At 46.9% G+C, this 26,720-nt stretch overlaps 1 protein-coding gene across 1 annotated transcript in view; it reads right to left on the bottom strand.

Moving 5' to 3' along the window:
- TMEM231 (transmembrane protein 231) overlaps positions 1–26,720 on the bottom strand; it is a 356,655-nt gene that overhangs the window by 153,889 nt on the left and 176,046 nt on the right. Inside the window, exon 5 of the mRNA XM_069217561.1 lies at positions 19,998–20,079. Coding sequence (XP_069073662.1) covers positions 19,998–20,079 — 82 coding nt within the window. The remainder of the gene's footprint in view (positions 1–19,997; positions 20,080–26,720) is intronic.

Below are 26,720 nucleotides of genomic sequence, written 5' to 3'. Positions count from 1 at the left end.
TCACATGGTGAGGATGCCAGGGGGCTATACAGACACTTGATGGGTTCTGGCTGGGAAGCACAACTCTCTAAACTGATCAACCCCCTACTGGAGGCTCCAGTCTCGCACACCTGAGCACTATCTCATGATGCAGGTGACTACCCATATCACTTAGGTCATTCTTGCCCTAGGACCCACTCAGTTAATTTTTTCCCTAGGACCCACGCCTCCCCGACATTGGAGACAGTCACGTTGTCCCTATTTTTAACTGCCCTCCCATCCCCCACCCACCAACTCCACTCCGCCCTCCCTATTCTCTGTACCCTGCCCGCCTGTGAGGGGCTGGTGTACCATAGGTCCACACACCCAAGGATTACCCTGGGAAATAGAATCCCTGGACTACCATGAGCATTATTTATAGGCAATGTAAACGCATGCACAAAACAATGCGCACATTTCTGTTGTATGTCTGTTAAAAATCTCAATAAACGTGTTAAAAAAAAGGGGTGCCTTTATAAATGTTAGAGACATGGGTATTAAAGTCTCTACCTGAACGTGTACCTCAATCAGATGTGTTGCTTCATAGGTCAAGCTATGGATCAAGGGGAGAGTTAAGGAATACATTGAATGCCCCATTATCATTCGAATAGATAGGAAAAATCATATCTGAATCTACTGGATGTAAGACTCGGACGCCAATGGCTTGATATGCTAGCTCTATTAATGCTATAAAAAAATGATCTGGCCTGAATGTACCTAAAATGTATCAAGATTCACTAGATAATGGCAGGCCTCCACCATCTACAGAGTATATATTATTATATTATTTACAGAGTAAATATTATATTAATATAATGTTATATATGTATACAATTTATGTATTGCAGTACATACAAGTGAATATCAATTAATTACGAAGTCAACATTTAGGATTCTTGCTAAAATCCTAACCAAGAGACTATTTCAACTTCTTCCACAGCTCCTTTTACTTGACCGAACAGGTTTTATTCAGAAAGAGTCTATCACTAATAATTTGAGAAAAGTGTATGAAACACTATCAAGCAAATCCAAATAGTGACACAGTCCTTGCTACACTGGATGCCCAAAAACATACTGTTCCTGTGAAATGCCATTCCTTACAGAAATTGTGGGGCAGATGGAGGTGGGCCAGCACTAGTCAGACTGTTGTGCTCAGAACTCATTGTAAGAGTCAAGACCAACACTGTAACATCAGAGATTAGTGCTGACCCATGGGACCAGACTAGGATGCCCTCATCTCTATTGCTATCCCCAGTGCAACTGAACCTGTGGCATGCCTGAGAAGGAGCACATCCATGGAGTAAGTAATTGCTGTGGGCACACTGCACAGCTGAATATGTATAGGGATGGCATACTGCTATAAGTTAAACTAGACACACCATTTATGACCATTTGTCAAGATTGCAATAGAGGAATACCCAAGGCAGCCAGGACTGTGTTAAAAATAGAACAGGTTTGAGCATTTAACCCCGATATGCTGCTCAGCAACAAAAGGACAAGACATAGAAATTCAGTGGCATACAGACATTAGATACCTGAAGTTGCAACCAGCACGTATATGGAAATATCTGCTTTGGTTAGCCCTAAGCCATCCATTGGAATGTGGTGCAGGATTCTACTAGCTGTGAAAAGTCCCATTTTGCTACTTCAGATTATGGTCCTATCCAGATATTTCTATACAAATAAACCCACTGGATTAATGGCATAACTCTTTGTCAAGATTAGGTCATCTTACATAAACCTGGTATGGACTGGGGATATCCTTTATTTAAGTGAGGCCTTTTGACATAGCAAAATGTTAAAGTAGTGTTAGCCACTCCTTATCTGGAACTTTATTCCCTGGTGGCTCATTCAATATATACCTCCATATGATTCGCTGATGTCCATAACGGATGAACCACGACTTATCCTGCATTTGCATTGCGGAGAAGCAAAGAGATTATCATATGGGGTATGTCAGATGTGCGTGGACATGAGTGGGATTTGTTTAAAAGGGTGGCATACTAGCCTGTCCTACATAGTAAATACATCCAGAGAGTCTAAATCACAGCAGAAAAATAGTTATTAGGGTGTATTTGACAAGTTAGAAATTTCTTTCTTAACAGGTGCACGACACTAGACCAGTTCAAGAACTGGCATGATCTGGATGGATTAGGATTGACACTTGATAACAGAATAAGACATACCATGTATGACACAGCTATACGTCTGCAAGAAATAGGAAGATTAGTTTTGACTAGCTATAAGACTGTCTAAATGTCCAGATCACGTGAAGATGCAAAAAAAACGGGCCAGATGGGCGAAGGAGCCAAAAATAATTTGATGAATAAAGACTGGTATAACACTTGTGGTCAAAAGGGACAAATCTCCCACAGAATGGACATAAATTAATACAATTTGATTTTTTATATGAAGTGTAGCATACCCTGAGGAAGCTGAAATAGATTTTACCCAGATACCTTGGGGAAGGGCTGCAAATGTGGATGGATAGAGAATGACACTCTACATCTCACCTAGGACTGTTATCAAATATAAAAATATTGCGACACAGTGGTGGGTATAAACTGAAAATAATGGACTCCTGCAAATCTAAAGTTCCTCCAGGTTTATTTCTATGTCTGACCTTGCACATTGCTGAAGTCCATAGGTCACTTGTTGGAATAGCTCTTTGGTTAGCACTCACAAGATTGCCCTAAACTAGTTTAAAATCTCAGCAAATTCAAATAACCTGACTCTTAAACTAGTTAAAGGAAGCCTACCTTTAACCGGCACCTCAGACTTTAAACCACACAACTTATGAGCTACTTTGAGGGCCTATTTTGATAGTTTTGGTGGCTCAAATAATGTGTCCTGAATATGATGATGTCAGCAGTCAACTAACTACTGTTTTATTTCTAGTTCTGGCATGGGAACTGGACGGAAATGGTAGGGTTGTATCGACTAGTTATTGTTACCTATTTTTGGTGACTAAGTAAACATAAAAAAACGTATGCAGTGTGTAAACTGTTGAGGTCCACCCTTTTGATATTGCATGCATATAGAAGTACAAGTTACTTACCTTCGGTAACGATATATCTGGTAGGGACATTTTCTAGTTGCAGATTCCTTACCTTAGAATTTCCATCAGACTGGATCCAGAGATTTTTCTTCGAGCAGTACCACTGCATGCAATTAGGGTGCGTCGGTCGACTCCGCGGGCGCCTTGCGTTGTGTTCGCCGTGATGACGTTGCGGTCAAATATAGGTGCCACCCCAGCGCGCTGTCAGTTTCTTTTCATGACTTTCCACACCTGTAGCGCGAAGCCATGAAGAACACGGAGATTGGTGCGCCAAACTATGGCCCTTAAAGGGAAGTTCCTGTCCCTAGAAATCAGTTAGCACTGCGTGGAGAGTAAGGAATCTGCAACTAGAATATGTCTCTACCAGGTATATCGTTACCGGAGGTAAGTAACTTGTACATCTGATAGAGACTTCTACTTGCTGCTTCCTTACCTTAGAATAGATACACAAGCAATATCATCCCCTGTGGTGGGATGCAAACCAAGGTCACACCAAAAAGTACTGCCAGACCGAAAGGCCAAAGTAGCCATCTCTGTGGACCTGATTGTCCAAGCAGTAACGCTAGGTGAACGCATGTAAGGATGCCCACGTTGCCATCTTGCAGATATCCAGGACTGGAACTCCGCGTGCTAAAGCTGGGGTAGCAGCAGTTGCTCTGGCTGAATGAGCGCACAAAACCCTCAGGTGGTTGCTTTTTTTGTCAAAGCGAAGCACATTTTGATGCAGAGGACTACCCTTCGCAAGATGGTCCTCTTCTGCACCTCCTTTACTTTCTTCGCACCTACGTAATCCACAAAGAGTTGATCATCCACCCGGAAATCATGGTATGAATTAGGGAGAACGCCAACGGTCTTTTTGGACCCAGGCGGTGGAGTCTCTCCTCCTCATGAGAGGGCTGAGGTGGTGCATAAAAAGTAGGCAAGGTGATAGATTGGCCTACGTGAAAAGGTGTCACTACTTTGGCAAGACAGGAAGCACCACTAGGAATGGCCGCTTCGAAGAAAGAGCCTGAAGCTCACTCACCCTGCGAGCAGAGGTGATGGCAATCAAGAAGGTAGTTTTAAGGGTCAAGAGCAGTAGAGGACAGTTGTGGAGCACCTCAAAAGGAGCACACATGAGGTATATGTGTAGACCAAGTTCAAATCCCACTAGGGCATTATGAATGGAACAGGAGGAAACATATGTGTGAGGCCTTTAAGAAACCAACAATGGGAGATTTAAATAGAGAAGGTTGGTCTGGTAGCCTTAAGAAGGCAGAGATGGCAGACAAATATCCCTTGAGGGTGCCACAGCAGAGCCCTGATGAGCAAGAGAGAGAATAAAGAGGAGAACCTCCGAGGTGAAGAGAGGGGATCAACAGACTTGTTGATACACCATGCTACAAATTTCTTCCAAAGACAAGCGTATACCATTTTGATGGAGGGACGCCTGTCTGCCAAGATGAGATTACAGAATTTGAGTGGCAGGTCAAAAGCAGTCAACTGCAGCTGCTCAACCTCCATGCAAGGAGGCGGAGATTGGGCAGGTTCAGGTGGATAGCCATCCCCTGCTGCTGCGACAAACGATCCTCCCGAAGGGGCAGTCTGTTCGGCGGATCGATGGCCATGCGCAATAGCTTGGGATACCAGACTCTTCGTGCCCAGTCTGGAGCCACTAGGATTATTTGGGCCCGGTCTTGCCTGATCTTCTTCAGATCTCTGGGCACAAGTGGTATTGGCGGGAAGGTGTACAGGAGGCCTGAGCTCCATCAAAACAGCTGACATTGTGTGTTCTCTGCGGAGGTGAACAGATCTAAGCAAGGCTCTCCCCACTGCTGAAAAAGACCTTGCGCCACCTCCAGATGGCGACGCCATTCGTGATCAACTATGCATCAACAGCTGAGTTAGTCTGCTCTGATGTTCAGAGAGCCCACCAGATTTTGAATCACCAGAAAAATGCCCTGGCATTCCAGCCATGTCCAGAGGCGAAGAGCCTACTGACAAAGGGTCCACGACCCCACTCCGCCCTGCTTGTTGCAGTACCACATGGCGGTGGTGTTGTCGGTGAACACCTGCACCACTTTCCCTTTGAGAGAGGGAAGGAATGCTTTCAGTGAAAGTCGGACTGCCCGAAGCTCCACCTATCCCATGTGGCTGTCCCATCCCCATAGTGACGCATCTGTCATTACTGTGAGATCTGGTTGGGGAAGGGAGAGGGATCTGCCATTGACCCAATCTTGATTTGTCAACTACCACTGCAGGTCTTTCACAGTTCCCTCCAAGATCTGAACCATGTAGGAGTGGATTCCCATGATGCTGCGCCCACTGGAACTTCAGGTCCCACTGCAGAGCCCGCATATGCCATCTGGCATGTTGGGCCAGCAGGATGTAGGAGGCCATGAGGCCCAGCAGCCTCAGAGTCATTCTCACCGAAATCCAGGATAGAGGCTAAAACATCAGTATCGTAGCCCAAATATTATGGACTCCCTGTTTGGAAGGATAAGCCCAAAACTGCACTGTGTCCAGACCAGCTCTGATGAAAGGAAGCATCTGAGAGGGAGTTAGTTGTGACTTCGGCATGTTTATATTAAACCCCACCGAATGCAAGGGGTTCCCCATAGCCTGGAGGTGGGAGACGACTTTCTGGGCTGTGACTGCCTTCAGCAGCCAGTCGTCGAGGTTGGGGAAGACTGGAACCCCTAACCTGCACTGATGAGCTGCAACCACTACCATCAACTTTAGTGAACACCTGAGGGACGCTGATAAGGCCAAAGGGGAGCACGGTGAACTGAAGGTACTCGTGGCTTACCACAAATCACAAGTAACGTGTGGGTCAGCAGGACGGGAATGTGAAAATAGGCGTCCTGCAAGTCCAACGCTACCATCCAGTCTCTAGGGCAGAAAGGACCTGAGCTACAGTTTGCATCTTGAACTTCTCCTTCTTGAGGAAGATACTGAGGGATCGGAGATGTCCTTTTGGGCACCAGAAAGTAGCAGGAACAACAACCACAATGTACTTCTGGCACTGGGACCCTCTCTCTGGCTCCCTTGACCAAGAGAGCCATAACCTCCTCACGGAGAAGTGCAATATGATCCTCCGATAGATGATCGAATGATGGTGGCATGGGTGAAGAAGTATTGGAGGGGAGGGAGTAGCGCTTTCGGACGATTTTTAACATCCACCTGTCTGTGGTAATGGATTCCTAGTGCGACAGGTGATGGCGAATCCTTCCACCAACTGGTTCCGGATGTTCCAATGGACTAGGAAGATTTGGAGGCAGAGGAGGGGGTGGGGGTGGACAGGGCGGCCCGCTGACTCCCTGATCCACAAGCTGATGGGATCCCATGGAGGGGCTGTACAGCTTGGGCGGGTCGGTGGCTAGGTGGAACGGAATGTGGTTGGGTGCCCCTTCCACAGCCACGAAAGAGGCAAAAGGCGGACAGTTGGGGGCGAGGAGGAGCTGCAAGGCCAATGGACTGAGCCATAGCCCAGGAATCCTTGAAGTGCTCGAGCACAGAGTCCGCCTGGTCTCCGAAGAGACGGGTGCCATCAAAGGGCATGTCCATCAAGGATTGCTGGACATCCCCCAGAGAAGCCAGACATCCTCAACCAGCCGTGGCGTCTCAATGCCACTGTTAATGCAACTGATATGCCCAGTGAGTCGGCCATATCCATTCGACAACGAATCAGGAACTTAGCTGCATCTCTCCCTCCTTATACGGCTTGGGAGAGCACGGTCCGGGCCTCCTCCAGAACTCGAGGCAGCACTTGTGCACCTTATCCCAGAGAGTATGGGAACAGCGGCCCCCAAAAGAAATGCAGTGTTCAAGGACCGCAGTAATAGACTAGTGGAAGAAAACATCTTCTTCCCCAAGTTGTCCAGTGTTTTTGATTCCCTGTCTGGGGGAGTGGTAGGAAATGTGCCAGACTATGGCGAAGCATGGATGGCAAGGTTCTCAGGCATAGGGTGTTGGGTCAGGAATTTTGGGTCGGTCAGCGCAGGCCAATGGCGGAGGACAACAGTCCTATTCACAGGAGCCCCTTTGCTGGGTCTGGACCAGGTACCCAGAAGGATGTCCATAAGTGCTTCATTGAAGGAAAGGAGGGGTTCCGAGTTGGAGTCCCCAGGCTGAAGCACTTTGGTCAGGAGGTTAGTCCTGACCTCTACAGAAGGAGCTCGAGGTCCAAAACCTCAAAAGCCCTTCTCACCACCATTGAGTATGATGCTCCCTCCTCTGTAGCCTGGTTAGGGGAGAAAGCATGCCAGCATCAGAGAAAGTGTCCCACCGCTGGCATCACCTAAATCCTGAACCCAGTCCCTTTCAGGGTCAAGCTGTTATTCTAAAGGGTCCAGCGAACCCTCTCCACTATCCCCACATCCATAGCCATAGCAATAGGGGTCAGGATCAACCATGGGCCCAGGAAAGGCCATGGAAAATGGAATCGGTGTCGAGCTACGCCATTCTGGCTCATCTGCAATTAGTATAGGGTCGATGTCGATTGTGGGCCCAACCGACATCAGGAGCGTCGACATCTGGCCCGATGCCAGGGAAGGTTGCATTGGCACGACCGGCGTCAGGATGGATCTGGAGGTGCCCTCCGAAGCCAACGAATTGGAACCCGAGGGGTCCCTCACTGACACCCCTGGGCCCGAGGGTGGGTCGGTCTACCCAAATATGAGGTGCATGGCCTCATAAAATTCCTTGAGTTGGGCAGGGGTGGTGCCGGCTCCCGCAAAGTGGTGGCAGTGCGGAGCAGACTCAGACGGAGGATCCGAAGATGGAGGCCTAGAGCACTGACGCTCTTCCAGCATCACCCGAGTGACGGGGCGAAGAACATTGGCCTTTTTCAACTTCTTTTCTTGTGACCTGAGTATCCAGATGACTTGGACGACGAAGAGTGGTGATGACTCCACGACCAGTCTCCTGAACTTCCTCTCGAATGAGACCGGGAAGGATGGAGAGTCGAGTGCCAGGCCGCCATGAGCTTTAGGGACTGCTCCCTCAAAGCCTTCGAGTTCATGGCCCAACACCCAGAGCATGACTTCAGGTTATGGTCGCGCTCCGGACACCAGACGCACACGAGGTGTGGATCCGTCACCGACATGATTCAGTGACAAGAGTCGCAGGGATTGAATCTGGTCTCATGGGAAATCCCTTGAGGCATCCAAAACTCGTCAAAACCGAAATCGACAAAAGTGTCGCAGTTAGTCAAAAAATGACTGGGGTAGCCCTTCTCAGGATCTGGTTGTAGGCTGGCGCGGAAAGAAAAGAACGGACATCAGCGCACCAGGGTGGCGCCTATATATGACCGCAACATCATCATGGCGACCACAATGCCAACGACACCTGCGGAGTTGACCGACGCCACCTAACGGCATGCAGGGGTACTAGAAGTTTCCGATTATATACTTTAAAAAAACCTTAAAAATGGTTCAAGAGGGTCAGGGATATCTGTGATGCCCATGGGAAGGACCCTACATGCAGCAACAAAGCTTTTTTGAGAAGGCAGACACCTACATTTCTGGTATAACTGAGGTAGTATGCTGCCACTAGACTAAAATGCCCATGTAAATGAATGAAATGCACTTCTAGTCATGTTTCCTCTATCTTCTGCACCATCTGGAAGTAGTATTCCACTGTGCTGCATATCTGATCAAGGGTGCTAATAAGTCTGACCACATTTCCCTGATCTGCTAGGAAGAAAATAAGTTACTTACCTGTAACTATAGTTCTCCAGTATTGGAAACTTTCATAGATTCACATGCTTGAATCATGCCCCGTCGTCGAGATGGGAGTCCCAGGTACCTTAGAAAAAGACAATGTTCCAAAGACATAACGGATATAACATCAAAACTCTACATTTTAGCAAAGTATCCAATTCCTTATGTAAAAAGGACCAAACTTGAACCTCAGCCAATCAGAGAGAACCACCCTCTAGAACCCTCCTGAGAGAAGCTCCAGTACCTCAGATTTTCTAAGCACTAGTGCGTAAGTCAACAGTTGAACAAGAAATATTGAAGGTGAGCTTCCCTCGGGAGGCGGGTGGGTCGCATGTGAATCTATGAAAGATTCCAATACTGGAGAACTATAGTTACAGGTAAGTAACTTATTTTCTTACTCCAGTATTGGAACTTTCATAGATTCACATGCTTGAATCAGACTATAAAGGAGTATTCAGAGCACATTGCAGTGACTCTACATCATTCAAATTAATCAGAGATTACAGAACTGTTCTTATTAGCATGAAAAACATTACTTTTCATACATATAATATCATTAATTTCTACACATACTTATATATTATGAAAAAAACATATGCAAATGAAACATAGAAAACTTAAACCATGCAATGTGCGTAATAGAAAAGAAGTATGGAGGGAGGCAACGTGAGCGCATCGTTACTGGAACAGATGTTGCAGTACTACCTGACCAACCGCTACATCTCCCTTAGGAATGACATCCAGACAACAGTGCTTCGTAAACGTGTGAGTAGACTTCCAGGTGGCTGCTCTGCAAGTGTCCTGCAGGGGTACACCCGCAAACAGTGCCATGGACGCTGAGACAGTCCTCGTAGAATGTGCCCTTACTGAAGATTGTAAAGGCTTTCTAGCTGCTTGGTGGCACAAGTTTATAGCAGCTACTATCCACCTGGCTATACTCCTCTCGGAAAGGGCCTGCCCCTTCCTAGAGGCACTATACACAACAAATAATTGAGTAGTATTTCTAAAATTATTCCTTGTTTCCAAGTAAAATTTGAAATTTCTTTTGATGTCCAACAAGTGCAGAGCTCTCTCTGCCGGAGATGTTGGGTTCGGAAAGAAAGATTTCAAAACCAATGGTTGGTTAATATAAAAGTTTGATGCCACCTTTGGAACAAACATGGGGTTCTTACGAAGTATCACTTCATCCTGTTTAAATTGGAGGAAAGGCTCTTGAATGGTCAATGCCTGAATCTCACTGACCCATCTAGAAGTAGTAAGGGCTAGCAACAGAGCCACTTTCCACGATAAATGCTTCAGATCTGCTCTGTGTATCGGCCCAAATGGGTGTTTCATAAGTTGAGAGAGAACCGTGTTGAGTTGCCAAGATGGTGGAGGAGGCCTTGCCGGCAGAAAAACTCGAATGAGTCTTTTGAGAAATTGTTTGATTAATCTAGAATACCACAAAGATGGTGACCTCGGCAAAAGTCTGAAATGAGATATCGCTGCCAAGTGCACCTTAATGGATGCATGTGCGAAGCCTGTACACGCCAGATGGAGGAGATAGGGCAATATTTGCTCCGGCGGTGATAGTAGTGGATCAATCTGCTCCTCCTGACACCACAAACAAAATCTCTTCCATTTTAAAGAGTACGATTTGTTGGTGCTATCTGCTCTGGCTTTTGCCAAAATATCCCGACACTCAGGGCGAATGTTAAAATGGGCGAACTAATTGTGTTCAGGTGCCAGGCCGATAATTTGAGTAATTTGGGGTCTGGATGTAAAATCTGGCCCCTGTTCCTTGTCAAGAGCTGTGGTGAAACTTCCAGCGGAATGTGAGCCGCCTCAGAGAACAGGAGAAGTTCCGAGAACCAATGTTGGCAGGGCCAAAACAGAGCTATCAGGAAGAGCTTGCAATGCTCCTGTTTGATCTTTGCAAGTACACTTGAGATTAGAGGAATGGGTATAAAAGCGTAGGCAAATATTCCGCACCATGCCATCGAAAATGCATTCCCACAAGAGCCCGGATGGTGAACCCAACTTGCAAAATAGCAGCATTTGGTGTTCTGCGGGGTTGCAAAAAAATCCAGTTTGGGCTTCCCCCACCTCCTGAAGACCTGGTCGAGCACCTCCTGGTTCAGCTCTGATTCGTGACAGGAGGACGTCAGTCTTATGAGAGTGTCTGCTGTCTCGTTCTGCCTTCCTGGTAGATGTTCTGCTCGGAGACTGATGCCATTGCGAATGGCCCAATCCCAAGTAGTCTACGATTCCTGAGATAGGAGGAGAGACTTTGTTCCCCCTTGCTTGTTTAAATAATGTACTGCTGCAGTATTGTCCTTTCTTATAAGAACTGCTGAGTGCTTTATTCTCGGGAGGAAAGCCTGCAGGGCCAGGGAGACCGCTCTCAACTCCAGGAAGTTGATGTGATATTTTTGGAAGGAGTTGCTCCACTTTCCACTGATCTGAAGATCTTGAAGATGCGCTCCCCACCCCTCTAGGGAAGCATCAGTGGTGATGACTAACAGAGGCCAAGGCGGTAGGAAAGGAAGACCGACTGCAATGTTTTCCTGGTCTTTCCACCAGTGAGCACTTAAACCATCCGAGGAGTTACTGTGATTAAATCATCGAATGAGCCCTCTCTCTGTATCCACTGAAGATCTAGTTCTTCCTGCAGGAGACTCATTCTTAGTCGACAAAAAGGGACTAACTGTATGCAAGAGGACATCATCCCCAGAAACGATTTGTAGGTGCGTACAGAAAGACTTTTTTCTTTGTACTCTACTTGCTAGGCAAATGAGTTTCTCTTGTCTCTCCATTGATGGGAAAGCTCTGTCTTTGATGGTGTCGATTTTTGCTCCTAAAAAGGTTGTCACTCTTGTTGGCAAGATGTTTGACTTGTTCTGATTCAGAGTGAGATCTAGCTCATCGTATAATGCTATGCAAGCCGTTGTTGAGTTGTGAGCTGCTTGAGACGACCGCGCCTTTATTAGCCAATCGTCTAAGTAGGGAAAAATTTGCAATTTTTTCTCTCTCAAGAAAGCTGCTACCAGAGCTAGCCAATTTGTAAATATTCTGGGGGAAGACTTCAGGCCAAATGGAAGAACTTTGAATTGGAAATGGCTGCCGGCTACCACAAAACAGATATTTTCTGTGGGCAGGTGAAATCGGAATATGAAAGTAAGTGTCCTGTAGATCCAGAGACATCATATAATCTCTGTGGTTCATGCGGAGAAGATTATCTTGCAATGTGACCATGCAAAAGGTTTGACGTTTGAGGTACTTGTTTAGGTCGCTGAGATCTAGAATGGGACACCAAGATTCCCAGTTTTTGCGCACCAGAAAGGAACAGGAGTAAAAACCTTTGCCTTTCTCCTGTTGTGCAGCCATTTTAGTTATAGCTCCATGTACGTTATTTTAACACACTAGGCCGCTGTGCACCTTAACCTAGATATATTTTACTCCGCTTCGCTTGATTATTATTACAATAACCATTTATACGGTCTTGTTTATTTTCACCTATCTAACAGTTTTTGCCTAGGCCCGCACTCTGTTCTTAAACAAGACATTCTTGATCTCTGTGCTTCACGCAAGGCTGCAGTTCGGTACATTGCCGGTGAACGTGGTAGAAGTTTAGTCTCCAACATTCGTAGAAAATACACATCCTTACTTAGGGACATTTTCTCAGAACATCAGCTGTGTTATTATATAAACACTTCCTTATCCCTTACACGTTAGAGGGAGATTCCAGCCAGGGAACCACGACTGTATGCTGATTGCTTCGCTACAGATGCTAACGCAGACCACAGGCCTTTGCTCAGGTATGGGGGTTGATGTCTTCCCAGGGGAACCTGAAAGGCAGAATTAGAGCTGAACATGCTGTGCTCAAATTATAACTTAGATAGGAAATAGTCCTTCGATTATAGTGACAATATAATAGCGCTGCTTTTATGCTTCACTCTTCTCGTCACAATTTTAATACTGTCATTTGTGTCATCCTGGTTATTGCAGCTCACGCTTTGCTATCTAAGATGCAGTCGTTTTATTAAACTAATTATTGAAACATATACTGCTTCAGTTTGTCATTTATATATGAGACTAAGTGGTAAATGAGAGAGAACCGGATGTGACCTGAGTGACCACAACTTCCCTGAGAAGTCTAGTATGTCATGCGCTCGGCTGCCCAATCATCACTATCCTGTGGTAGGGATGAGGCACTGCTAGTTGGCCGGAGCAAAACCCGGATTAGAGCAACAGGTGTCACCCGCATTGGGTTAGACTCAGTCTCCCACACCGCGGACGATTCTGCTACTCAAAAATCCAGTAGACTCATTAGGATAATGAGAGCCTACGCGACACTTTGAAGACGGAACCCTCTCTATCGCTCTCTTTCTGAGCATGGTCACGACCTCCAGCCGGAGTTGTTTTAGATGCTTCTGCAAGAAGGTATGAGGAAGACAAGAAGGTGGGCGTTAAATGGACTCTAAAGTATGGCCAAATTGAACAATCTTTAAAACCCACTGATCTGATATTATTTGTTCCCACTTCTGATAGAAGTGTGATATCCTTCCCCCTATCTTCTGGCTTTGTGGTAAGGTTGTAGCCAGAGCCTGAAACATGTCATTGATGTTTGGCCGCCTCTTTGCCCTGACGCAGTCTACCCCTAGGAGGGGTCTGGAATAGGACGCCTGAGGTGGTTGCCTTTGGGTGTATTGAGGCCGAAACTGCTGTGTAGCATAGGAGGGGTAACGAAAACTCTGGAAACCCCCTCGATATGTCAAGACTCCACGACCTCTGGAGGCACAAAAAGGCATCCTCTTAAATTGAAGTGTCCCTAAGGACCTTGAAGTGTCTGTGTCTGATTTTATGGCTTGCAAGGCCTCATCCACATGCTTGCCGAACAGAGCCTCTCCATCAAAAGGAAGGTCCAACACCTTATTCTGAACCTCTGGACGAAAGAAAGTTGCCTTAAGCCAGCCCTTACGCCGCAGCACTGCTCCACCAGCTAGTTGCCGAAAGGCTGTTGTTGCTATATCCATAGCGCAGTCTATCACCTCAGCCAAGGTGCGCTCTCCCTCAAGAGGATTTTATTTTCTTCACCTCCGTCTTAAAGTCTTCTGAAAGGTGGTCCATATATGGGGCACTATCAGCCCACAGCTGTCTGTCATACCTCCCCAGGATTGCAAATGAATTCGCTGCTCTTACTATTAGACCAGACATGGAAGAGAAACGCTTCCCGATGTTGTCCAGTCTTTCACCCTCTTTTGTCTGGAGAAGCTGAAAGGGGCGTTGATGGATTTTTGGAACATCTCTGCGCTGCCTGGGTTATAACCGAGTCCAGCTTTGGGTGACTAACTAGACATGCCGGGGCGTCCTCTGGGGCCTTATACTTTTTGTCCAATCTAGGCAAGACTGCCGTCACCGTAGCTGGATTTCTCATCACTTTGAGACCTTCCTCTCAGATGTAGCCTATCATCGGTATGGAGCGGACACTCTTGATACAGCTCCTTGAAATCATATAAAAGCAATCAGGATGTCATGGGTAGCGCAAATCTCTTTGCCGCTCTCTCATGCAGATTATGGAAACCCCCAATATCTCCTGGGGGAGAATACACCACAGTAGGCGATGGAGATGAGGGTGTCGGCAATATATAGTTGTCCCAATCCGAGTTGGCATCCTGCAATTCTCCTTCTTCTCCCTTTTCATCTGAAGAGTCAGTAATCTGCATTAAAGACCTTTGCGGGGTACTTCTGACCGATCTAGGAGATGATCTAGGTTGTGGCACTGGAGTGGCAGGCATCGAAGGAGGATGCGCCGTTTGAATGTCCGATTGTGGTGCTGATGGAAACCTCTTTTTGTAATCTGATAAACTTTAGATCAGAAATAAGGGAACTCGGGACACAGACCATGTCCTGTGGTACATATGCCTGCTGTCGCTGAGGAGAATAATACTGTTGATAATATTCCTCTTCATACTCTTTGACACTTAACATGAAGTTGTGAAGGGCTGCCCCAAACAGCCCATCCTCATCCGAATCTTCCTCCAAAAGATGAGTTGGGATTAATGGTGTAACCTTGCTTGGGGATGTAGCTCTTGGTGTGATATCTCCCCTCCCAGAAACAGACTGCATTTTCCTCCTCGTCGATGGTGTGGACGATGGTACCGTCGACGAGGTTGTCTCCGATAGCCCTAGTGCTCCCGTCGATGGAATCGTCGTCAGAGCCATCGTCGACTTCTTGATCTTCAACATCGACGGCCTACATTTTGTTACAATCGTCATGGATGTCGTCGACGAGGAAAAAGTCACCATCGATAGACTGGTTTCAGTCGTCGTTGTTGATGCAGCTGCTGTGTATGTTCTTGTCGGTGGAATTGTCATCAACGGTCTGTCTTCAGAAGCTGAAGGCTTTCTGAACACCATCAACACCTTTGTAGGGGGTGCAGAAGGCTCTGAGGAGGATTAAGGTACCTCTTTTGATGTTGAAGGTTGATGCCTGGACTTAGAGGAGGATCTTTTTCCCTGAGGCGAGGATGAGAGACTGCAGACTTCACCAGACCCCTGTGAGGTCTTTTTGAAAGTCTTTGAGGGTTGTTTTTATCCCTTTTCAGAATTAGGTTATCTTTTCTTCTTTTGTGACTTCCTAGAAGACCATGAAGACTCCTCACTGTCAGAGTTCGAGACAAGGCTTTTCTTGATTTAAGCTTCTGGAGCTATATCAACAATCTCCCCTCTCTATCCTTCAAAGTCTTCGATGAAAAGGTACAACATACCTTACAGTCAGTAGCAGAGTGTTCAGGATAGAGGCAATATATACAATCTGTATCAGGGTCCTCTGAATGGAGCCTTTTGTTCCCACAAGTGCTGCAGGCTCTAAAGCAGAGGTCTTCAAACTGGGGGGCGGGCCCCCCTAGGGGGGCCTGAAGTGATCCCAGGGGGGGCCCCAGACTCTGCTCAAAATAAATATTATACAGATAACAGGCCTTTGTTTTAAGCAGAAGCATGTTATTGCAGTTTTAAAAAGGTAACAGGAATTAACTGCAATGTTTAAATAGGTTTAGATATATTTAAACATCGCCATTTTTATAAAATAATTGTGAAAAATTCTGAGGGGGGGCCCAATGATTTTTATTTTTCAACTGGGGGGGCGCGGCATTAAAAAGTTTGGAGACCTCTGCTCTAAAGAGACTTTGGGCCTGATTACAACTTTGGAGGAGGTGTTAATCCGTCCCAAAAGTGACGGTAAAGTGACGGATATACCACCAGCCGTATTACGAGTTCCATAGGATATAATGGACTTGTAATACGGCTGGTGGTATATCCGTCACTTTACCGTCACTTTTGGGACGGATTAACACCTCCTCCAAAGTTGTAATCAGGCCCTTTTTCTCTCTCTGTCAGACATCCTGCTGGTACAACAGGCCCCAGAAAGTATGAGTGTAAGTCAGAAACACTCAATGAGCACATAGAAATTCAGATATAGTGATTAAATCTTCTTCCACAAGAACAAAACTGAGCAGAGCTCAGAGGAGACTCCCTAGCACAACGTGCAGTAGAAAATCTAAGGTACTGGATCTTCTCTTAGGATGGTTCTAGAGGGTGGTGCTCTCTGATTGGCTGAGGTTCAAGTTTGGTCATTTTTACATAAGGACTTGGATAGATTGCTATAATGTATAGTTTGTATGTTATATCTGTTATGTTTTTGGGGCATTGTCTTTTTCTAAGGTACCGAGGACTCCAATATTGAAGACGGGGAATGATTCAAGCATGTGAATCTATGAAAGTTCCAATACTGGAGTAATAACACTGCAAGCCTGAGTTCTGTAGGGGTTGTCTGTTTGTAATCCATTTTGCCCAGAGCACAACTTGTAAAAGAATAATTGGTGGAGCCCAAAGTTCTGCTTTGAAGCCTAGGACTGGTGCTATTACATGTTGGCACACTAAACACCACAACTGAGTAGCCTTGACTGCACCTCATGCCTCTTTAATCCACTACCAGACACTCCATACCACTTCATATCGCTCTTCCAGAGTCCTGCTGTAGGAAGCTGGCTCTGTATATACTATATCAAAATGAGGTATAGTGTGCACAGAGTCCAGGGGTTCCCCAGAGGCTTACCAGACCCTAAAGTAGATAATACTAATGCTCTCTTTTATGGTAGTGTGCTCGAGCATTTAGGCTTATCAGAGGGTAGTCCAAAGCATTTGTTGTACACACACAGACAATAGAAGAAGCACACACTCAATGACTTAATTCCAGATCAATGGATTTTATACAGCAAAAAATATATTTTCTTAATGTATTTCTAGAACCATAAGATTCAAGTTGCAGGTAAGTACTTCAATAGTTTTGCATTTCACACATATATCAATAATACTTTGAAATCAATAAGTTATACCATTTTTGAAATATTGGAAATGATCTGTTTTAAAAGTTGACACTGCAATTTTCAGAAACAGCTCCGGGGGGAAGAAATGTTAGTTTGATTTACAGGTAAGTACTTGACTTACAGTTCCAGTCTACAGGCTAGGAAGGCCACAGGTTGGGGTTCAAGTTAAGCCCAAACACCCACCACCAGCAACACGGGGCCAGCCCGGTGCAGAGGTCAAATTTGAGGCAATTTTAACATGGTCTCCTATGGAGACTGGGGGCACTCAGGATCAGGCCTGCCTGCAAGTACCCGCAACTTTGGGGGTGGGGGGGGGAGAAGAGGGGGGACTTTGGGGCAGACCTCAGGGGTTTAGAGGAGCACTGGGGGGGCCCACACATATGCACCAACTATACACCCTCAGCGCCACTGTGGCGGCCGGGTGCAGGGTGCAAACAAGGCATCGAGTTTCCAATGCTGGTCTATGAGGGGTTCCTGGGGGTCACAGAGGATGCAGGCTGGTTCCAGGGGGTCGACCTGGACAAACCACAGGCTGGACAGGGAGGAGGGGCGCCTGCTGAACTTAGCTGCACCAGAGGTCAGGTTCTTCAAGACCTGGGGGCTGCAGGTGCAGTGGTGTTTTAGGAGTCTGATATCTTTGGAGTTTTTGCAGTCAGGGGGGTCCTCGGGATTCCCTCTGCAGGTGTCGTTGTGGAGGGGTGGAGAGGTCAACCTAGGGTGGGCACTTGCTCACAATCCCCTGGGGACTCTGTCTAGCTGGTTGGGCCACAGGCGTCAGGTGCAGAGTTTTCAGGACTCACGGATCCAGGGAGGCTCTAGAGTCCTTTGGTCTAGTTTCTTTGTGGACAGGGCTGCTGTCCTCAGGAGTTCTTGGTCCTTTGGGGATGCAGGGCAGTCCTCTGGAGCTTGGTAGAGGTCACTGGTCTTGCTGGATGCGTTGCCTTCTTGTTGAAGGTTCTTTGAAAGAGGAGACACGCCTGTAGGGCTGTGGCCAAACCGGTTTGAGTCTTCCTTCTTCTCTGCTGGGGGTTCTGCTTAGCAGTCTTTCTTCTTTCTTGTCAGGTCGCCAGGAATCTTGTGAGCTGGGTTCAGGGAGGCCCTTAAATCCTGGATTTAGGAGCGTTACTGGGATCAGAGGGCAGTAGCCAATGGCTACTGTCCCTGAGGGTGGCTACACCCTTCTTGTGTCCACTCCCTTTGGGGACGGGGACACACACCAACCCTTATTGGTCCTTGTCCTCCAAACCAAGATGGAGGATTCTGCAGGTGGGGTTGGGGGGGTCACCTCAGCTCTGGACACCTTAGGGTTGGTCCTCGCTGGGGTGGGCACTCATTCCTGTTTTCCCTAATTTTCCCAGAGGACTTGCAGCCAAAATTGGGTCTTTGTCTGGGGATGGGTAACTCTACTAGCTGGAGTGCCCAGGGGCACTGTAAGCAGAGGCTTGAGCCTTTGGGGCTCACCACCAGGTGTTACAGTTCCTGTAGGGAGGAGGTGTGAAGCACCTCCACCCAGGACAGGCTTTGTTTCTGGCCACAGAGAACACAAAGGCTCTCACCCCATGTGGTCAGAAATGTGTCTGAAAGTGGCAGGCTGGCATAGACTGGTCAGTCCTGCACTAGCAGTTTGGCTAACATACAGGGGGCATCTCTAAGATGACCTCTGGGTGCATTTTACAATAAATCCCACACTGGCATCAGTGTGGGTTTATTGTGCTGAGAAGTTTGATACTAAACTTACCAGTATTCATTGAAGCCATTATGGACCTGTGGGGTTCATAATGACAAACTCCCAGACCATACACTTAATATGGCAACACTGCACTTAGTGTCTAAAAATGGACTTAAGACACCGTAGGGGCATAGTGCTCATGCAGCTGTGCCCTCACCTGTAGTATAATGCACCCTGCCTTAGGGCTGTAAGGCCTGCTAGAGGGGTGACTTACCTATGCCAAAGGAAGTGGGTTGTAGGCATAGCCCCCTGAGAGGGATGCCATGTCGACTTTGCCTTTTTCTCCCCACCAGCACACACAAGCTGCAAAGGCAGTGTGCATGTGCTTGGTGAGGGGTCCCTCGGGTGGCATAATACATTCTGCAGCCCTTGGGGACCTTCCCTGGCCACAGGGCCCTTCATACCATGAGTACCTTTTACATGGGACTTAACTGTGTGCCATGGGTGTGCCAATTGTGGAAACAAAGGTACAGATTTGGGGAAAGAACACTGGTGCTGGGGCCTGGTTACCAGGATCCCAGGACACGTTCAATCAAAGTTGGTATCAATATCAGGCAAAAATTGGAGGGTTACCATGGCAATAGTGGCACTTTCCTACACCTGCCTTTCACCTTTGGAACATTTTTTCAGTCTTTCTCTTCCTCCTCCTTTCCCCATTGTGTGTTTTTTCTTTCTTGCTCTCTGTACATGTCTTATGAGGAAATATGCGTGCTAGTGGGCCTCACTGGCAACCACCGGCTCTAATTAAGCACTGATTCTTGCCTTAATTCCTCAATTGTTTCTCTTGCGGATTCCAGAAGGTATAATTAGGCCCCTACTTCCATTAAATCCCCATCTCTGGGATGATCTAGAAGGTAAACCAAGGTTGTTTTCCTTTTTCTTCATTTAAAAAAAAATTGAAAACCAATCTCTTTACTATGTATCTTGCACTTTAATGCTTGGTTACTGTTTATTGGGCTTTTTTTTGTCAGGGTAGTGGTGAGGCAGGACTAAACAATGCTGCCTTCTTGCTCTAGCTGTTTGCTTCTCAAAAAAAAGGTTACTGTATTTAAATGAGTTAATGTAAAGTGCACATTTCGACTACTGCTCTACTACCAGTTGAAAATTAATTTACATTGACTTACCATTCCTTTCTTGATAGACTGCAATGATGTTAGTGAGGTCGTATGCACTTGCAAAGGGGCTTGTCCCATTAATCACAGACACCTAGAGAACAATAATAATTTAATAGCAGTGGGTACCACAGTGAAGCAACACATTTCGTCTTAATAAAAGTTAGGACATTATTACTTCTTAAGACTCCCTTATTTTAAAGTTAATACGGGATCTTCAATCAGGTACCTTTAAAGAAATCTCAAACTCCTACACTTATTTCTTTAGCAATATATGCTTGGTAGAAAACTGTTCAGTCGATTGCTCATACAAAGAAGACATAACAAAACAGTACATCACGGGGCGTGGCCAGGCAAGGTGGCTGATTAGTCGTGCCCTGAGCAGCTCCCACCCTAAACATAGCAATCCTGGAAATATCCTCCTCTGATCCAGCCATCTGACCCTTGGCGCTGCTCCCCTGTCCTGCCTATTGGAGAGGGGCCCCTTTGTTCTCCTGTGGGTCGACTTTCAACACCTCCTGAGCTAGCGGCGACAGGACTTAGGTGGGCCTGCGTGCCATCTTGTAACCAGATATATTAGCGGCCTCCTGGGGCGGCGACGCAGTGCTGCTCTGCTGCAGGCGTTGGGACACCTGGTCAGGTTCCCGCTTTGCCTTGGGCCGCCTATGGGGGCTGGTGCCTCTGCCTGGTGCTGCATGGGGGAGAAGCGAGGCAGTGTCGGGCCTACTGTGGTGGTGCGGCTTGGATCCCCCGGCGAACACAACTCCCGGGTAGAGCCCAAATGGGCAGAGGTCCAGATTAGCCCCCAGACGTGCCAGTGATGCTCCCTTGCGCACCCCCTGCTGTTGCCGACCCATCCAGCAAGGTTAGAGTGCATTGCTGTCCTTTGCCGAAATGGCGGGGCAAGCGAGGCTGGGACCCTGAGTAATTCCCTACTACCAGAGGCACTGGCAGGGACCGGACGTTGGACCGCTGGCCTCCTCTGACATTCCTGGGAGGTGTGAAGACTAGCCAAGAACTGATTAGCCTGCATGGGAGGGTCCATTTGGCCGAGCCATAGTCTGGAGGGACTTACGGAGGATTCTGTACCGCTCATGAAACAGGTTAGGTTGAGCCTCGGCCTGAGATATCTCGACGGGCAGGCCAATTTAACAACCAGCGAGAACCCCTTTAAATCCTGATGCTTCGGTGCTTTGTTCCGCCATCTAGTTTGCAAGTAGGAGAGATCCCGTCCGGCTTCCCTACTTACTTTTGTAGGTGGGGTTGCCAAGAACAGTCTACCAACTGTAATACAACCTAACTCCACAGTGACTGGCCTGGAGACAGGACACCGCAGTACGGGGAATTCGGAGTGCAGGGGGGAGGGAGGAGACCCATCTCTGGGCCTGATTGACTCCCCGGTATAAGGGACAGACCAAAATACTGTTCCTCCTGAAGGGCTCCGTGCTCCTTTGAGCGAGCCACCTGACAAGTACGAGGAGCTTTTATAATGTTGCATATTTGAACTAGAGAGGGGATCCCCACTCGAGAGCCCTAACCATGGCAGGTGGCCTATAAACCTGCAGCTCCTAAGTCTCTGACTCACCCTGAACACCATGGGGAAAGACAAGAACATCAAGACGGCACAATCTAACAAAATAAGTAATTATGCCTGCCCGATGACACCCTAGACCAGAGGTCTTCAAACTGGGGGACGGACCCCCTAGGGGGGCCTCAAGTGATCCAAGGGGGTAGAGTGGAGGGGGGTGGGGGCGGGCGTCAGACTCTGGCCAAAAAAGCATTATCAAAGGTAACAGGCTTTTGTTTTAAGCAGAAGCATATTATTGCATTTCTAAAACATAACAGTACTTAACTGCAATGTTTAAATAGGTCTAGACATATTTAAACGTTGCCATCTTTATAAAATCATTGTGAAAAATTTGGAGGGAGGGCACAATAATTTCTATTTTTAAACTGGGGGGGCGCAGCATTAAAATGTTTGGAGACCACTGCCCTAGACTCACCCCAAGGGAGAAGATGCACTGGTTGAGGACCCTTCCAGTGGGGGGAGGCTGGAATTGGTGCCACTCGTTAGCAGACTTAATAGAAGCGATACAGAGCTCGAAAACGGAGGTGGTAAATAAGATAGAAACTGTGGTGGTGCACGTGACCCTGCTTCGGGCTGATCTTCGCAAAGTGGGCGAGAGAGTGACAGAGACAGAACAAAATGTCTCAGTGCTTTAGCAAGAAATTTGCACTCTACGCACCACTGTTATAGACCTCCAAAAACGAAACAATCTCAGTTTTGTGGGGATTCCCGAGGGGGTGGAGTGGCCCTTTGCTGAACTTTTTCCTGGAAGATTGGATTACAACTATTCTCAAGCAGAAGTGTCTTTCAACCTTTTTCAGCATAGAGAGGGCCCACAAGGCGCTGGCGCCACCACCAAGACCAAGAGTGCCGCCGAGGGCTATTATTGCCCATCTCTTCAATTTTCAGGACCAAGATGCTATCCTTCAGTGCACCAGGACACGTGACCCCTCCCACCATCATTTCAGGGGACACATAACTCCAACTTTCCAGATTACATGCAACGAGTTCTGGAGCAGAGGAAGACTTTTGTGGAAGTACAACAGAGACTGCAGGGTTATAACCTAAAGTATGGCCTCCTGTTCCCAGCGAAACATCAAGTATAATATAAAGGATCCGTCATGTTCTTCTACACTCCAGTGGAAGCCAATGACTGGCTAGACATCCTGCCTCAGCACACTGCTTGGACTCCAGTGTGACGGTCCTCGCAGAGCCGGCGACAGTCAGGTTGGTCCACCAAGCTTGGGAAACTGAGAAAAGAACAAAAAGACTGGGCCCCACCGGCAGATAGGATTACTGTCTCCCATGATGGTGCGCTACAGGTCGTGAATTATCCTTTGGCCTTCCAGGCATCACTGCAAAGTGGCGGCGCAGATCAAGTGCCCCTCCAGTGAAGTCTCTGGCAACGACTAACAGGAATACACAGGGACACATCTTCAGCCATTTTACCCTGCGTTGTTTGGGACCCATGTTTAAACTGTGCTGAAATTTAAGTAATGTCTGTGCTGAGGGGAGTTTTAATTGCTGATTAGTCTTTTTTAGGATAAGTGGTGGAATGTGAATCCTTGTTGACCATTGATCTACTGATGATGTCTTTTCTGTCCCTATTATTCCTACTCCTAACTTTGGGTCATAATAGGATCAGGGGCAGCTGTATGACAGAGGGTGTGGGGAAACAGGGGGGCTTGAGGATTAGACTTTGTTTCCCTTTCTTGCCCACAACTCTAGAGAGCAAAAGTTATCACTGTTATTTATGTTTCATGCACTAATTATTTTGATTTAAGTCTGTTCAGTGTTATAATTGGGAAATGGGGCGGCTGATGCCTTCCCCCAACAGTGGTTACCCTGGGAGGGAGGAGACTGCACAACTGCCCAAGGGGTGGGGGGTCTTGGGATTGAACACAGGGGAGTTTAATTGTAATGGTTATGTTACACTGGTTAGTAAGGCTCTCATGTGTTATAGCGTTCTACTTAGCTCAGGACATGGGTCCCATGGCTTGCACTAGACAGGTACTGCTTAAGTCCCTACTGATAGGAAGGCAGGAACAATTTCCCCATGACAGATTATACAGCCACATTAATGACACAAAATGTCCGAAGCATTGCCCAGACATGAAAAAGAAGAACAGTATATACCTATTTAAAACTGTTCCTCTGCAAACGTTGGAGGGGTCATGGTTATGCTACATACTATTCTGTGTTTGCCCAGGGAGTACCATACGGTGGCCCCAGGGGGCACCCTTTTTCAATAGACACCAAGTCCTGGACCCAGATGGCCAATATGGATGGATGGGAGGGAAGTTTGCATTATCAATGTTTCTGCTCCCAATAATGATGCCCCAATTTTTTTTTTTAAGGAGGTGACCCCCCGGGCTGCCTTCTCATACTTGGCGGCAGATGCGATAATAACTGGAGACTAAAATTGTGTCTTGAATGGGGACATAGATCGGCTTCCGCCCCAACATCATACCAAACCACTCATAACCAAGAAACTATGAGACCTTATAAGAGAGTTAAATCTTACGGGCATCTGGCGTACTAGATATCCAGATACCCCAAAATTCTCCTGTTACACTCCCACCACTGGTACACATAGCAGATTAGACCATGTCCTGACCTCAGACTCTGACACAATGGGTATACACAATCGCTTATCTTCCCAGATATCTATCGGACCATTCACCTGTTTTAACAATGCTGGAATGACTGATGTCCCGTATACCAATCACTACGTGGCACCTCCGTCCTGAGGCCCTCACAGACCACTCCTTTGCAGAAATGGTCCGAGACACTGACACTATCTTCAAGAGAAGTGTGAATCATCGAGCACCTGTCCAGGGGACTGGGCGGCGATGAAGGTGGTGTTGCGGGTTGTCTTAAAACCAGTTATGGGATTAGACAGCAACTAGAACAAGACATTAAAAAATGTGAACAGGTATTAAGAGATTGAGAACCGACTGCGTTTCACCCGGGGAGTTTGCGGGCTTGGAAAGACATTTTCGCAGATCCTTAACGACTGACGGCACCTAGAAAAATTCACTTTTACGGCATACCGACAAAGACTACACGCCGAGGGTGATCGAAAGGGTGCAATGCTTGCCCACTTGGCCAGACAGGAGAAAACCCAGGCTCCTATTCGTACTCTAAATACTGCCACAAGCCTGCCAGTTTATACCCAACGAGCCATGAATTAGGTTTTCCAATTACACTTGAGTGAGGTGTAATCCAGCCAGGATAGCCCTCCCTCTACCACCATTGTCAAATTCCTGCACAAAGTCGATCTTCCCAAACTTTCTGCATAAAACAGCAGGGGCCTAGATGAACCCATAACTCAGGAAGAAATTCTTGAGGCTATCAGTCCCTTAAAGGTGGCTAAGCTCCACAGGACAGAAGTTCTCCAGGCTGAAGCTTACCGCAAACATCCAGTCCTGGAGGTGGATAAACTCTTAGAAGTTTATCAAGAGCCCCTGTAAATTGGTAACCGCCCTCCTTCACTCAGAGAAGCCTTAATCGTTACTATCCACAAACCGGGTAAAGACCCCACCTCCGCTTTATCATCCCATTTCTCTTTTGAATACTGATGTTAAACTCCTCAGCACTGACCTCACTAACAGATTACATCCACACCTCCTGTTTTTAGTACAAGAGGACCAAGTCAGGGTTTATCCCTAAACACAATATCCTACATAATCTGAGATGGCTTGCACACATTTATCATACTACAATGCACAGAACTGAGGAGTTGGCAATTCCCTATGTAGATATTGAACAGACATTCAATTTGCTGAATTGAAGTTACCTATGGCATGTTCTGCAACATATTGAACTAGGACCCAATTACATTCAATGGATACAACTACTGTATACAGCCCCTTGAGCACAGGTCTGTACTGGTGGCGAGATATCAGAGATGTTTGGATTGGGCATGGGCACCAGGCAGGGTTGTCCTGTCTCCCCGCTTGTGTTCACCCTGGCAATGGAACTGGCAGCCCATCTTAGAAAGACCATGAATCCTTGTGGAATAACTACAGGAATGATCACATACGTGATCTCCCTTTATGCAGATGATTTCCTGATTAACGTCCGTAATCCAATCTGATCAGTTCCTATTATTATGCAAGTGATGGATGAATTTGGGGCCATCTCGGGCCTCTGAGTAAACCCTGCCAAGTTCAGATTATATCCTCTGGGATCTCTTGTGCACATCGATCGGGAAGATCTCCCCCTGATGGAGATTCTGTGGCAGCTCTGTGATCTCCGTTACCTGGGCTTTATCTGGCTCCCAATGAAACATATTTTCTTGACCTTAATATAGGAAGGGCTGTTGGGAATCTCCAGGAATCTGTTCAGTTTTGGAAGGATCTACCACTCTCAATGATGGGGAAAATTGCGCTACTAAAACTATACCATTCCCATGTTGTTAATATACCTTACCGGGAACTTTTCATGCAACTCCCCAGCGATAATACTTGATACCATTATAGCTGAGGTTTTGTGGGTGAATAGTCGGGAACGGGTCAGTCTGACTACTCTTAAAAGGCCATGGTCAGCAGGAGGAATAGAGGCTCCAAATCCAGAAGATTACTACATGGACACGTACCTTCAACACACTGTCCATTGGCTGACAGAGGAGGATTCCTGGGAGACTAGATTACTAAATGGCTGTTGTGGGGAGCTATCGCTCTCTGCCTTACTGATGGTCCCCCTGAATAAACTTAATATAGTCCAACACTCAGCTCTAGGACGATACCGTTAAGAGTGTACTCCAAAGTGCCACATTCCATCCAGAGCTTAGCATCTGGGTATTGAAGCCTTTTTGTAAAATTGCAGACTATATAGTGTTCCAGAGATGGAAAGGGGGGGGGGGGGGGGGGCAGCCATTACATTGGACGATCTTTATCCAAGGAATTGCTTCATAACATATGCAGAAGCGGTTGAGTCATTTACATTAGGACACAGGCAATATCTACAGTGCCAGAGGCTCTCTACTACAGCACAATGTATTTGTCCGACATTCCCAAAGGCCCCACCCCAATCCATCATCCTTCCCACTCTTTTAGAAATGGCAGGTGGGAGCTGTTTGATATCTCATCTTTATAGAGCACTATGTGCAGATTTTCCCCGTCAGCCTCCAGGTCCAATGGGATGAAGTTATTCCAGACCGGCTG

Source organism: Pleurodeles waltl, chromosome 12 (genome assembly GCF_031143425.1).
Source record: "Pleurodeles waltl isolate 20211129_DDA chromosome 12, aPleWal1.hap1.20221129, whole genome shotgun sequence".
NCBI lineage: Eukaryota > Metazoa > Chordata > Amphibia > Caudata > Salamandridae > Pleurodeles > Pleurodeles waltl.
Note: the sequence above shows the minus strand (reverse complement) of the source record. Positions and strands in the feature narration are given on the sequence as shown.